The following is a 14,956-nucleotide window of genomic DNA, read 5'->3' as shown; positions in this document are numbered from 1 at the left end:
TCAAACGTTACGACATTTATATATTTAAGAAATAATGAAATGTCATACTTTTTATCCGTTTATTATTAGGAGTGTGACATCTGAGAAACAAGAGAGTTCCTGTTCTCACTTATGTTAGAGCAGCTTTAAACAGTCAGTCTCTCCAGCGTCTATTTCTTGAGGTTAATAAATCAAAAAATAAATCAAAAAATCCCATCATGTTAATGCTAACCTGCAAAATGCAAAGTCCTTGGTCTAGACGGAAAACGTTTGTGTATTTTTTTTACCAAACATCTTCACGACATCAACAATGCTTTTCTTTTATAAGTCACATTTTAACACCTTTATTATTCGGTTTGGATGGCATGGCATGTCTGCCATACGAGTCCCTGTGCAAGCTGTTACTACACAAACAATAACATTAAACAGGGATGTGATTTGGGGCTGGTGAAATTATCTGAAAATTTTAGCCGGGGGTCTGGGGGCCATAGGCCCCCAGCTGGTCCAGGGCAGTGCCCTGGTGGGGGGGACAAGGGGGGCGAAGCCCCCCGAAGCTCCTGGGTTCTGGGGTTTTCTGACTTAAAAATTGTACTAAAATGGCAAGCAAACAAACAAGAAAAAACGTGTCATGATTAACAAATTCAAGCCAAATTTAATGGTCAACATGCAACTCTGAGCCCCTATAGTAAATTCAATGATTCTTAACTGACAAAACATGAAACCTAAAAATGTCATTCTAAATTAAATCATCTGCATTAGAATAAATAGAAAATTGTATAAGGAAAAACAAAATTTATACTTTCAATTACTGTAGAAGTTGAACAGACCTAAATGTGCCTTTTCAAACAAACATGATGCAACATAAGAATTCATCCACAAGTCTTCAGGAACTCTCAAAGAAAAAAGATGCTAGCATCCATGTCCAGTTCCAGCATATCAGTCACTTTTTTCCTGCAGTTTCTACTCTAGCAATGTCAACTTCATACACATAACTCTATAGTGTTCACTCACCAAAGGATAATCATAACTCCACAGTGTTCATTCACTTAAGGATATTCAGAACCCCAGTGTTCACTCACTTAAGGATATTCAAAACTACTGTGTTCACTCACTTAGGTTTCGTTTCTATCCCGGGCTCCAGCCCAACTTTGCACGCTCGTAGCTCGGGCAGGGGAGGTCCCAGCATCCCCAAACTTGACAGCCAGAGACCTCTGCCCTCTCCCCAAAGAACGAAATCGCTAAACAAATGTCTCACAGTCTTATGTCCAACGTCTGTAGCAACCTCTTTCTCCAACCATTCCCAGCGGAACTTGTTTTTCACTATTCTGTCGATTTCTTTAACTCGATTTGCATCTTTACGCTCGATCACGGAGGCTGCCATCTTTCAACTCTTTGTTTGAAGCGAGCTTACGTACAGCTATCTAACAAGCACGTTCATTGGTTGTTACAGAGCGATGGGCCAATCACGTACCTCGTTTCATCTCAATGACGGAATTACTGAAAGTCGGAACGAATAGGATACGAATGCGGATTTTTGAGCAAAAAATCGGAAAAAATTTTTCAAATTTTGAGATGAAAAAAGCGGAATTCCGCGAATTCGCGGAAAAATCACATCCCTGATTAAAATAAGTGCATTTGCCCCCATGTTTTATTTGAATTTCTCAGGAACATAAGCTGCATTTGTCTGTCATATTAACTTCAAGAGATAGAAAAAAAAAAGCGCCTGATGATGGAATGACTAATGCCGCTTTTCCACTACAAACGCGGCTGAGCCGTGCCGTGCCGAGTCGAGCTGAGTCGAGCTGAGCGGGGCTGTTGGAGTTGCATTTCGACTACAACCGCGCTGAACCGTGCTGGCTGGAAGTGGGTGGACACATTGGGTGGAGTTAGCGAAAGTGGGTGGACGTCATGTGATGTCGTTAAGCAGCGCAAACAGTGACATCAGTGACAGTGGCGGAACAAGTCAGAGCCGGGCCGGGGGCGGGGCAAATGACCGGGCCCTTTATTAAAGCTTATCATAACATCATTTTAGGCTACAAAATGTCCGCAACTGCGGTGTTTACCAATTTCAACACTACCGGGTGCAACTATGTTATTTAGTACATCAAGTCCTTCAAACGAACATGTAACTCAGAAACAAAAAACATTAGGATACTGTACATGGCTCATAATAAAACATCAATAGCCTATACTGCGCACATTATTTGAAGGGCATACGAATGAGCGCTCAGAGGTTGCAACGGTGACAGGAAGAGTCAGAAATAAAAGGAGGGCGGTGCAAACCTCACTGAATGCACTGTGTTTACCAATTTCAAGACTCCGGGGTGCAACTATGTTATTTTGTACATTAAGTCCTTCAAACGAACATGTAACTCAGAAACAAAAAAACATTAGGCGACATACTGTACATGGCTCATAATAAAACATCAATAGCCTACTGCGCGCATTATTTGAAGGGCATACGACGAGCCTTGCGCTCCGCGAACTCGTCCACGATGCTCTATATGTCACTGATTCAGTGATCTTTTAAGCGGTAGTCTCACGACCCGAATAGTAAACAATAAACATGGAGGACATGGAGTCGTTAGTGTTGCTGGTCTTGGTGCTGTGGCTTGTTGTCACCGACAACGCGGACAGATACTGGCAAGAGCGTATAGATGAGGCGAGGCGCATAAGGCTTCAGAAATTCTCGTAATTCGTAATTATTCTTCTTCCGGGTTTGCGGTGTTTACAGATCCCAGCGCGCTCGCGGGGCGTGTGTGGGCATGTGAGGACACGCCTCCTCACCAATCAGTGCACAGGGGAGTGTCTGCTCACGCCCCCAGCCTCAGTCGGCACGGTTTGGCTCGCTTCAGCCCTACTCCAAAACGGTGCGAGTTTTAGGGGCTAAGCAGGGCTGAAACGAGCTGAGTCGTGCTGGTTTTTGGTAGTCGAAACGCGAGCCGTGTCGGGCTGAAGTGAGCTGAAGCGAGCTGAAGTGAGCTGAAAAAGGGTAGTGGAAAAGGGCCATATCTGTTATAATGGAAGTAAGTAGTGAGATGTTATGTTTGAATTATTGACCTTTAATACATGACATTTTAACAAACTGCTGTGGTATAAGTAAACTAAAACACTTCAGATGGTGCCGTTATTGAAGAATGATCAACTTTGACCCCTTTAACGTGACCTCAGCGTCGATTATGCTCCTATACTGTACATCCTCTCATTTCTTAAAGCATATAACACCTCACTTTTAGTTTATAAACGCCTTGAGACCTCAAGAATGGCCCAGGAATAGTTTGAAGCGTTAACAATGAATCTAATATAGTAATTTTTATGATTAAAGTGATTCATATAGGTAGCAGTCTGAGTGAATGACCTTGACATCTGTGACATCACAGCAAGAAGTCCATCGGTCTCATTGCCATTTTCACTATACTAAAACAGAGCTGACTGCAACTCCGATCCTCCATTTTGAGCTAATTTATCGCCATGCAACGTAGATGTGTTGCTGGCGGGTGCAGCAACACAACAGAAGATGGATTTATGCTGCATTCATGGCCCAAGAATGTTCAAACTGCAAAGATTTAGATGCACTTTGCGAGTTGTTCACAGGCACATTGGGTGCCTACGAAGTGGTCTCTCCTCTGCTCTGCACATTTTACTGAGAACTCGTATGAAACCTCTGATCTGTTGAGGAGCGTCGGCTATAAGCCTGTATTGAAAGAGGGTGCCGTATCAACAATTAAAAGAAAACGACAAGAAAAGGAAAGTAAGTTCAGTTGCCCCAGTTCTCCTGGAGTGTGAGCGAAGCAGTAATGGCGGAGTACTCGGTATGGAGAAAATGGAGAATGAGTGGACCAGTCGCCTGATTTCTCCGCTGGATATGCTTGCCTCAGCAGCAATATCTCGCCCTTACGTGGAAGAAGCGAATGAACAAAGAACTGAAAGTCAGATTGTTTCAAAACAATCAACCACAAGATCGGCCTTCGAGAAGCGAGAACACAGACGGGTAAGCTCCGACTCTCATTTGGATACAAAACACCACCATGTTGTTTACCGGCATCTAGATTAATACATGTCACTTGTATTGTGTGTTTAAGTTACCAGTATAAGATTATTTAATTTACTTCAGAATGTGATCATCTCAGTTTATCTGATTATTTAATGAGCCTTTTATGTTTCATCAGTGAAAATGCATGCATGTACATTGCGTAAGTTATAACACCCATCCTGTTTTAATGAGAGTCAACCCACAATCAATGAAGTCAAATCAGTCTTAGTTCAGCAAGTCGGTAACGGTATTTCTTACTTTCACCATAAATTTGTATTTATATGACTTTGGTCTATAGTTGTCAAAGTCCTCGGCCTTAAAACCGGTTACCGCTATGCTGCGTTGGACGTGCCACATTAAGCCGGGTGTCAACACCAGTACTGAAGACCTTCGCCAGAAGTTGGGCCTGGCTGATCTCTTCTCGGAGATCAGATACAGGCGCCTTCGATGGTTTGGCCACGTCCATCGCAGCTCCCAAACCAAAGACATCACAAACCTGCAAGTGGCTGGGAAACGGAAGAAGGGTCAACCGAGAAAGTCATGGAAGGAGTTAGTGGTTGCCGATTTGAAGGATTGGGGCCTTTTGGCCAGTGACGCTCTAGATAGGGACTATTGGAGGAAGAGGCTACAAACTCACATGCACCGTCTGGCGCACTAGTAGTGTTTCAAACAGACAAAAAGGATAAGATAAGTAAGTACCACTACGATGTCACCCACTCAGGGCTGGCTGGCTCAGCTTGAATGCCAACTTTGCCGTCGATTTTAACTCTCAAAAATATATATTTTTTATTCCCATTTATGCAGCATACAAGAGTCAAGGATGGAGAGACTGTCCACTCAGAAATGTATTTAAAAATAAAGGTTCTGCGCATCTGCTTTAATTAATCAGGAGTTAAAATTCCATAAATGTGATAAACATATTCTTTCATTCATGCTCAATATCATTTATCCATTGTGGGTTGTGCGGGAAGCTGGATCCAATCCCCGCTGACACTGGGTGAGAGGCAGTGTCCATCCTGGACAGGTCACTAATCTATAGACCCCTTATGCATGGCGGCATGCATCACATGATAATTTCACCTGGGGGACAGACAGACACTGTCTTTCCTGTAAGCAAGGATTAATCTGTCTTAAATATGGTTCATTTTAGTTCTGTTTTTGGTTGTTCAAATAGAGAAACAGATAAAACGGTATTACCGTCTCCCCGCTATCAAGAAAAACGTTAACAAAGAAGCAAATGCTTCAAGGACACTGAAGAAATGAGTGGTTAAAGAGAAAACTCCAGAGAGACTCGTGGATGCCCGCGTTTATAGTGCTGATTTTATTTCAGGTAAGAACTTGAATTTAAAAAAATAGAAAGTCGAAAGTGAGCATGGAAGAGTTTGAATAAGAATTTAATTTTATGGGGCGTCATGGCTCAGGTGGATAAGGCGCCATACCATAAATCCGGGGGACCCGGGTTCGATTCCGACCTGAGGTCATTTCCCGATCCCTCCCCATCTCTCTCCTGCTCATTTCCTGTCTCTACACTGTCTACTCTATCCAATAAAGGTGGAAAAAGCCCCCAAAAAAATCTTTAAAAAAAAAGAATTTTATTTTATTTCTGTTCACATTCGAGTTAGCTTCTTCATGAAAGTGTTTGATTTTTTTTCCCATTTATTTATTTATTTTTTACAGGTGAAGCAGCTTCCTTATTCAACACTGAAAACCCAGATTGGTTTCAAATAACTCGGACATAACTCAAAAAAAAAAAAAAAAAAAAAAAAAAAAAAAAACACAACAAGTAGCGTCATGCGCGATATATCCTTGAAGAACAGAAAAGATTAAGAGCCGAGAGCACTGAAGCTTTGCTTCTGTTATCAGAGGAACCCAGTCCTGCGCAAAATGTCACCATGGAACCAGAGCATAGTAATCAGTGTTATAGTCGAGTCACTAAACTTCAAGTCCAAGTCCAGTCTCGAGTCCCCAGTGGTCAAGTCCGAGTCAAGTCCAAGTCATTAAAAAAAATTTCGAGTTGAATCTGAAAACAAGACTCCACCCACACCATTTGACGGTGGCTGTTTTAGCCCCATTAACATGAGTTTGTTCCTGAACATGGCGTATGAACAAGTGAATATGCTTCTCTTTGTCAGGGAGTATGAAGTATTCGGTCAGAGATGGCTGGGAGACGGATGTAAGTGCAGAAGGTGTTTAAGTAAAGATGGTAAACAATCCAGAACAGCAGGCAAAATCGTAAAATGGTGAAACAGACAATAGGTCGAGCGAGGCACAAACAGGCTATCGTAGACTCAGCAGAATCAAAGACGAGAAACAGGAAGTCAGGGATCAAGTAACCAAATAAGGAAATAAGGCTCGGTAATGTGTCAGCAACACAACTCAATACTTCGCAAAGTAAGTGTGTTTTCACAGTTTTTAATATAGGCGTGCTTCATCCTGTGCAGGTGCGAGTCGTTTATGGCGCGTGCACAAGAGTCTATCTGATGCACACACCAAGGTGCGCAGCTGTGACACTTGCACAAAATTAGTACAAAAATTAATGTCAATATAAATATCTTATGCCAAATTATTATGGCATGTTACAAAAAATCTGAGTCCTCGTTTCCAATTTACGAGTCCGAATGCAGTTAATGCACGAGTCCGAGTACAAGTCATCAGTGCTCAAGTCGAGTCACGAATCCTTAAAATTAGGGCACGAGTCAGACTCGAGTACTACAAGCCTGGTAGTAACGAACCCCCAGTCTGAGAGAGTTCTACACAAACACACTAAACTTTACAACAGCTGCATGCATGTCAAATGGAAATAAAATCGAATAAGGCAGGAAAAACTATTTTGGATAAAATTGTTATTGTCCGTTACAGACTGATCAACCTGCGTCACTCAGTTGTGCCTTTTGAATAAAGAATAAATGAAGAGGGAACTGAACATTAACCGTTTACTGAAATTATTACTACAAGAGTGATTATAGTTACTATATGACTACAGCTACAGATGGAATGTGCGGATTCTGTTAGCGTTTGGAATTATTGTACCATCCACTATTAGATAAAATTAAAATAAAATCTTACAACATGAACTGTGTGAAAGTCTAGAGCAAGATGTATAGGTTATTTACCAGCTGGGAGGTCCGTATCGTGAAATACCGTGACTGAGGTCTTGAAAGTACTGACTGAGGCCCTCTGGGCCGAGGTCAGAATTTTCAAGGTCGAGGTCACGGCATTTCATGATATGGACCGACCTTAAGCTGGTAAATAATATATTTTTTTCTTTACCAAATTCTAACAGAAAACGAGAGCGCCCGAAAGGGAAAACTGAGCCGAGCCGAGATTTTGAATCCTCATTCACGGCTGTAATGCAAAAAAATAAACTATGTTACAAAATAACACTTCAGATATTGTTTTAAAAATAATAAGCATCACTGTATAAATGATAGAGTGCAGATAGCTGTGTAACTAGATGTCCTTGGGTTTGTTGAGACACGGAGGGCCGGGAATACCATCTAGCCCACGGTTCAGGTCAGAGCCCTTTGAGAGTAAATGCTTTGTTTTTCACAACATTCTGTTCCCAAAAGCTGATGTCAGGAAAAATTCTTTACACAAAAGGATTTCTTGCTTTTGTAGTTATTTAATTTATTATTTTTTTTTAACTATCAAAGGGGGGAAAAGGTACATTCCAACATTAGATTAGATGAGCCTTTATTATCTCTACTTGAGAGAAATTTGTTTTGGGCAAACAAGAGTGTGATTTTACAGAACCATATAACATAAATGTAGCATACTAAACTAATTAACAACTAAACAAGTAACACTAAACAAGTAACATGCAAACATAAATACATCCTAGTTCATCTGCCTCCACACACCCCCAAACAGACAGCCCCTTGTATTACAGTCCATAGGTATTGCACACAGCCATTTCCCTGAGCTACTTAACACAACATTGGTCAGAGAGATATCATTATAATAAAAATATTACACATAAAAACAATATGATTGCATAGAATTACACCACAACCTAAAAATAATACCCCCCCCCAACTCGCACCACACTAAGACCTACTATTAAGTAGTTTAATTGACCAAGGAACCATTGAGAGTTTGAACCTATTTGTTTTACAGTTTGGGAGCCTATATCTCCTTCCTGAGGGTAACATTTCATATTCGCCATGCAAAATATGTTCCTCATCCACTGAGATTTTCAATCCCTGTCTCCTTACTGCTTCATCAAATAAAGCTTGCAATGATGTAGGAGGGGGCATGCCCATAATTTTCCCAGCTCTCTTAATAAGGGTATGCAGTTGAGCTTTCAGTTTAACAGACAGGTTCCCAAACCATATTATGATGCCGTATCTGATGATGGATTCAATGAAAGCCCTATAGAAGGCCATCATAATCTCTTTCTCAACGCCAAACACTCTCAACCTCCTCAGAAAATGAAGACGCTGACTGATCCTTGAACATGAAAAGTCAACATGCTGGCACCATTTTAGTTGAGAGTCAAATAAAACACCTAAATATTTATATGTGGATATCTGCTCCACTGCCTCCCCATTTAGTGTCACCAAATTATGGTTACCTATGGATCTAGGGTCAAAGATGATTTCTTTTGTTTTGCTCACATTTAAAACCAAATTGTTTGACTCACACCACAGCACAACCTTGTCTATTTCTGACTGATAGACAGATGCATCAGAATCCTGTGTCAACAGACTAAGAATGACTGTGTCATCTGAAAACTTGATAATGTAATTATTTATATACTGACTTCTACATTCATTAGTGTATAAAGTGAATAACAGGAGAACTCACGCAGCCTTGTGGGACTCCAGTGTTGATTATCAGTGTGTCAGAGAATGTAGAATTAATTTTGACTTCTTGTGTTCTGTCAGTGAGAAATGCATGGTACCATTTTATCATTACAGGGCTGACTTCCATTCATTGTAACTTCTCTAAAAGAATTTGAGGCACAATTGTATTAAACGCAGAACTAAAATCCATAAAAAGTAATCTAGCATATGCCCTTGTGTTTTCTAGGTGTTTGAGTAGGAGGTGAGATGTAGTGCATAAGGCATCATCAGTGCTTCTCCTATCCTTATAAGTGAACTGATAGAGGTCAAGGAAATGTTGGACCTGTGCTCTTAACTCACCCAGCATTATACGCTCAAATGATTTCATTACCACTGCGTAGTAACATAACATCTGTGTAGCTAACACTAACGCTAATAAACTAATTTCCGCATTTTTCTATCCTTGGCTTCTTTCTGACTAAGACTGTACAAGTAATCCAGTAGTAGAGCTTTTTTTTTTTTATTTGCTGTAGTTTTCTTGGGCCAACAGCAACAGACGTCGGACATCTTCAATATCGCTCGTCTTCAGTATGTGAAGCAGCATGTAAACAAATGCCGCTTTTCCACTACAAACGCGGCTGAGCCGTGCCGTGCTGAGTCGAGCTGAGTCGAGCTGAGTGGGGCTGTTGGAGTTGCATTTCGACTACAACCGCGCTGAACCGTGCTGGCTGGAAGTGGGTGGACACATTGGGTGGAGTTAGCGAAAGTGGGTGGACGTCACGTGATGTCGTTAAGCAGCGCAAACAGTGACATCAGTGACAGTGGCGGAACAAGTCAGAGCCGGGCCGGGGGCGGGGCAAATGACCGGGCCCTTTATTAAAGCTTATCATAACATCATTTTAGGCTACAAAATGTCCGCAACTGCGGTGTTTACCAATTTCAACACTACCGGGTGCAACTATGTTATTTAGTACATCAAGTCCTTCAAACGAACATGTAACTCAGAAACAAAAAACATTAGGATACTGTACATGGCTCATAAAACATCAATAGCCTATACTGCGCACATTATTTGAAGGGCATACGAATGAGCGCTCAGAGGTTGCAACGGTGACAGGAAGAGTCAGAAATAAAAGGAGGGCGGTGCAAACCTCACTGAATGCACTGTGTTTACCAATTTCAACACTACGGGGTGCAACTATGTTATTTTGTACATTAAGTCCTTCAAACGAACATGTAACTCAGAAACAAAAAAACATTAGGCGACATACTGTACATGGCTCATAATAAAATATCAATAGCCTACTGCGCGCATTATTTGAAGGGCATACGACGAGCCTTGCGCTCCGCGAACTCGTCCACGATGCTCTGTATGTCACTGATTCAGTGATCTTTTAAGCGGTAGTCTCACGACCCGGATAGTAAACAATAAACATGGAGGACATGGAGTCGTTAGTGTTGCTGGTCTTGGTGCTGTGGCTTGTTGTCACCGACAACGCCAGCAGATACTGGCAAGAGCATATAGATGAGGCGAGGCGCATAAGGCTTCAGAAATTCTCGTAATTCGTAATTATTATTCTTCCGGGTTTGCGGTGTTTACAGATCCCAGCGCGCTCGCGGGGCGTGTGTGGGCATGTGAGGACACTCCTCCTCACCAATCAGTGCACAGGGGAGTGTCTCCTCACGCCCCCAACCTCACTCGGCACGGCTTGGCTCGCTTCAGCCCCACTCCAAAACGGTGCGAGTTTTAGGGGCTAAGCGGGGCTGAAACGAGCTGAGTCGTGCTGGTTTTTGGTAGTCGAAACGCAAGCCGTGTCGGGCTGAAGTGAGCTGAAGCGAGCTGAAGTGAGCTGAAAAAGGGTAGTGGAAAAGGGCCAAAAGTCCCCCAGGACTAGGGTAGTGACAGTTGCTAATGTAAATGTGACATCAGTACCAGGGTTCTATTGCAGGGCAACACGGAGACAGACAGACGTTCACACTCATTCACACTGATGGGTAATTTAGCAGAGCCAGTTAACCCAATTTGCATATCTTTGGACTGCAGGAGGAAACCGGAGCACCTGGAGGAAACCCAGACAAGAATGGGGAGAACATGCAAACTCCACACAGGGAATCAAATCAAAGTCCTTCCCATGCCATGTGGCACACAGGGCGGCGCCAATCTCTGTTTCCGTAGCCCTCAGCCTCTCACCTATTACATAGCTAGGGTTACAGTGGGGGGCTGGTCCTCTGGAGGCCACGAGAGTTTGACTCCCCACTCACATCTGTCTTGCAGCGTGCCTTGCCAGACGGCAGTAGATACCATTTTTATGATTGTCTTTGGTATGACCCGACCGTGAGTAGAACTCGCGATCTCCCGATCGAGAGGCGGACACGCTAACCACTAGGCCAACTCACGGTTTCCACACAGGGAAGCCATGGCTTAAAGGTTAGAGAAGGAGCTTTGGGACCAAAAGGTCGCCAGTTCAATTCCCTGGATCAGCATGAGAAATGCGTGGGTGGGGGGAGTGAATGAACAGCTCAAGTGGCCTTAAGCAAGACTGCTTCAGAGAAACAATTTCACTGTGCTCTAATGTACACGTGATGAATAAAGGCTTGAAATGAGGTTCAAACCTGTACCACTTGTAATACATAGATCAAATCACAAAAATAGTGCTGAAACACCAACTTCATTTTAAAGTTAGATGGAGACGGCCTTTCGATTTCATAAAATCGGTGAAATTTAGTTCCCTCTGAAATGTAGTCATTGTAATGTATTTATTTCTGTAATATCTATTAAAAAAAAAAACCCAGACCATTCTGTGGCTGGGAAGTTATTTAATTTGAGGGGGTTCTTGAGCAAATAATGTGCATGAACTCGCTCGCTTTGCATAGTCAAGCAGACAGAGGAAGTCCATGTGTGTGTACGCGCATGCTTTCCTTCTTCTTTTGGGTTTCCCCGTCATGCGGCATCCAGTGTTGCATTACTGCCATCTACAGGTTTACCTTTGACCGTGCACTGACCGTTCCATCATTCGGTCACTAAACGAACAGCTGGTCACACCAAGGTGCTCGCTGACTGCCGATATTTATTAGTTTGGTCCTGCGTTTCCTTTCCTTCGCATAGAACATAACGTCTTTTCTTCTCGCTTTCCGTTACTGTAGTCGGTCTTTCACGTTTCATTTGCACGCTCACGTCCTCCATTTTTCTCTCCTGTTTCAAATTTGCATCCCACGATGCCTTGCATGAACAGGGAAAGCCCACCATGTCATGCATGGTGGGTCTTGAAATCTTGAATTGGGTCATGGTGAAGCAGGAAAAAAAATGGAGAATTGAGGGCCATGTGGCTCTAAATTCATTAATTGTTCTAGTATAAAAAAAAAAAAAAAAAAGGGAAGTCTGATTCGAATTCAGTAGCTTTCGGTCCACTGAACAAAAATAACTGGGTGTTGGGAAAATTCTTTTTATGACCTACACTTGAAAAATCTGAAAGGCAGTCTACCTTTAAAGCGCATATCCTGGACCAATTTCGTTTTTTTTTTTTGAATATGAAAGTATGTCCCTTTACACCAGACCTGGGCATTTTCCGGCCCGCGGGCCACATCCGGCCCTTTGGTTCATTCTGACCGGCCCGCGTAAGGTTAATTAGAAATTACAAAATAAACGTATTTTCTAATTTTACGTCATGCATGGACTGAATGTGCATTGTTTTTATTTTGAAGTTGTGTTCAACAAAAACGCAATGCGCGCGACATGAACATGACATGAAATCCCACGAAACCTAATCCCGCGATAACTACTTCTATAATTTGTCCAGACCAACCACAAACTTGTACGTCATCCTTCAAACAGTCCAGCCAATCACAGTGTGACGTCACCAGCAGGCGCCGGAGCCTGAGCCGATCTGATACCTACACCGAATCGAAGTTGTTGCGAACAGATCACAAGACGACTTTAGCCCCCAAAATGTCCGCAAAAAGAAGAAAGGTAGATGCCAAATGCAGGGCTTTCAACAAAACATGGACTGCTAAGTATTTATTTACTGAAGTCAGAGATGAAGCCGTGTGTTTAGTTTGCGGAGAGCAGATCACCGTGTTCAAAGACTACAATTTGAGTCGGCATTACCAAATGAAAAACACCAAATGAGGTGATTAGACTACAAATGTGGACATCATTATTATAATATGATGTATCTTGCTTGATATTTGGAGTAGAAAGACAATATTGTGATGTCTTTATTGTGTTTTGGGGTGAATGTGACTGAAAAAAAAAAATGGTACAAACATTCACATTTAACCATTGTTTTGGGAAATTTGATTGAATAAATGACATTTTTTGTAAGGCAACCTCGTTTTTTCCATACTCTTACCAGTCTTAGCTGCTTGTAAAAACAATGTTATTTACTGCTTTATATAAAGAAATACAATTAATATTATGCAGAATTTAGTTCAGCCTTTTGGTCCGGCCCTCCACTAAATTCTGTTTTTCATGTGGCCCTATGGAAAAAATAATTGCCCACCCCTGCTTTACACACTCATCCAGAAGGGTAATTTTGCACAAGGCCATCTGTCTACAGCAGAAAAAAATAAAATAAAACGCGTCTGGAAAAATCCCAAGGGAGTCTGGAGCCAGATTCGTGACGTCACCTGCGGAAGCGCCAGCAGGCTGCGCGAGCTTTGCACGGTTTCAGTGCACAGCCTGTGTACACCAAGCGCTCCCATTTCTCTCTCATTGTCCGGTCTTTTGGGAAACGATGAGTACTAATCCCATCAAGATTGGTGTTGCTACACCCTCCTACGATACATCTGTTAACCATTTTAATAATTACGCAATAACGTTGAAGAAATTTGCAGAAAACCACCAGGTCGTTTTCTCAAACAAACCAGCGCTGACGTAGGATTCAGAGGGAGGCGTCCCGCACGCGACGTCACGAAAATCAATGTTTGCCGGGAAATCCAAATGGGAAGTTTTTTCAGAGGCGGACCAATTCTCCTCAAATGGCTTGATTTCAACTGAATTTTTCTGGTATTGCGCAAGGTAAAAAAAATTCCACAAAATGTGACAGATATTTGACCGAAGTTTAATATAAAATAGGAGAATTACATTGATCTTGCTCCTGAATTTACCCATGATATGCACTTTAATGCCAACTCCAGCCATTAGCTATGTTAACATCATCTTGCTAACTGGTCATGTTTAGCCTTAATCTAGCACAAGCTTTTAATAGCCTTTCAGTTGAGTGCCTGAGAACAAGTGATAATAGACGCCCATTCCAGACGCCAGAGCAGCTGGAGTGAAGGGTTTGTGTGTTTGCACACAGAAGTCTTTGTTACCTTGGCTGAAGCGGTTTCATTCACTGGTTCGGCTGGCACGCTAGACGAAGAGGAGATGAACTCATCTGCTTTTACTTCAAGGCTGATGGGAGATAAGAGCACATAAATGAAAAATTTACATGAAAGTGTCTTTCATGAACCACTTTTCACCAACACCAAAACACTTTCCATGTTACAAAACCCAGAAATGTGCATTTCATCTGCCGGTAAAAGTTCAACAAGTTCCCTTTTCACCCAAACTCAGACCTGGAGTGTTTAGAGATGTGTCGGATGTGAAAAGGATTTGATTTTACTTCAGGATTTCTTGCCTGTTAAGCAGTTCAATGCACACAGTACACCAAGTAGCCTTTTCTAGGATTATTGAACATCCTCGCACAGACGTTCTGAGATTGTGAATGGTCCCAGTGATGTGTTTTTGTTTGTTTTTTTTAAACAGGATGTTTACACGTTAAAGGATTTCCTTGTTGGTACTGGAGGTTAGGGTGATGCTTAGGCCTAGCATTAGTGAACCACAGTGATATTCAAGTCAACTGAAACGCCCCGGTACTTTGTGTGCGTAAGAGGCAGAAGGATATTTAAGAAGCACTGACTCACAGCTGGGATTATAATGTGGAAATGAGGATTAGAGGACACCACTATAAAAAGAAGCCATTTCCATCCATGAAAAGCTTTACAAAAAAAAAAAAAACGAGGGGATTTGAGCAAAGACTAATATCGCTTAAATGCACATCAGTATGTAGTGTGTGTGCACCATTTGATACTTGACATCCTTCTTTTCACTGATTATGATCACATTTCAATTCGAATTCCCCCCCCTTTCCTTTTCACACGTGTAATCATTTCACTT

The 14,956-nt window shown here is 42.1% G+C and overlaps 1 protein-coding gene across 6 annotated transcripts in view; it reads right to left on the bottom strand.

The window, feature by feature from the left end:
- epb41l5 (erythrocyte membrane protein band 4.1 like 5) overlaps positions 1-14,956 on the bottom strand; it is a 151,282-nt gene that overhangs the window by 20,470 nt on the left and 115,856 nt on the right. For all 6 annotated transcript variants that reach the window (XM_060929323.1, XM_060929326.1, XM_060929325.1 and 3 more), the window contains exon 22: positions 14,110-14,191. In XM_060929323.1, the coding sequence (XP_060785306.1) occupies positions 14,110-14,191 (82 nt within the window). The remainder of the gene's footprint in view (positions 1-14,109; positions 14,192-14,956) is intronic.

This window comes from Neoarius graeffei, chromosome 9 (genome assembly GCF_027579695.1).
Source record: "Neoarius graeffei isolate fNeoGra1 chromosome 9, fNeoGra1.pri, whole genome shotgun sequence".
Taxonomy (NCBI): domain Eukaryota; kingdom Metazoa; phylum Chordata; class Actinopteri; order Siluriformes; family Ariidae; genus Neoarius; species Neoarius graeffei.
This window is presented reverse-complemented; position numbering and strand designations above follow the sequence as displayed.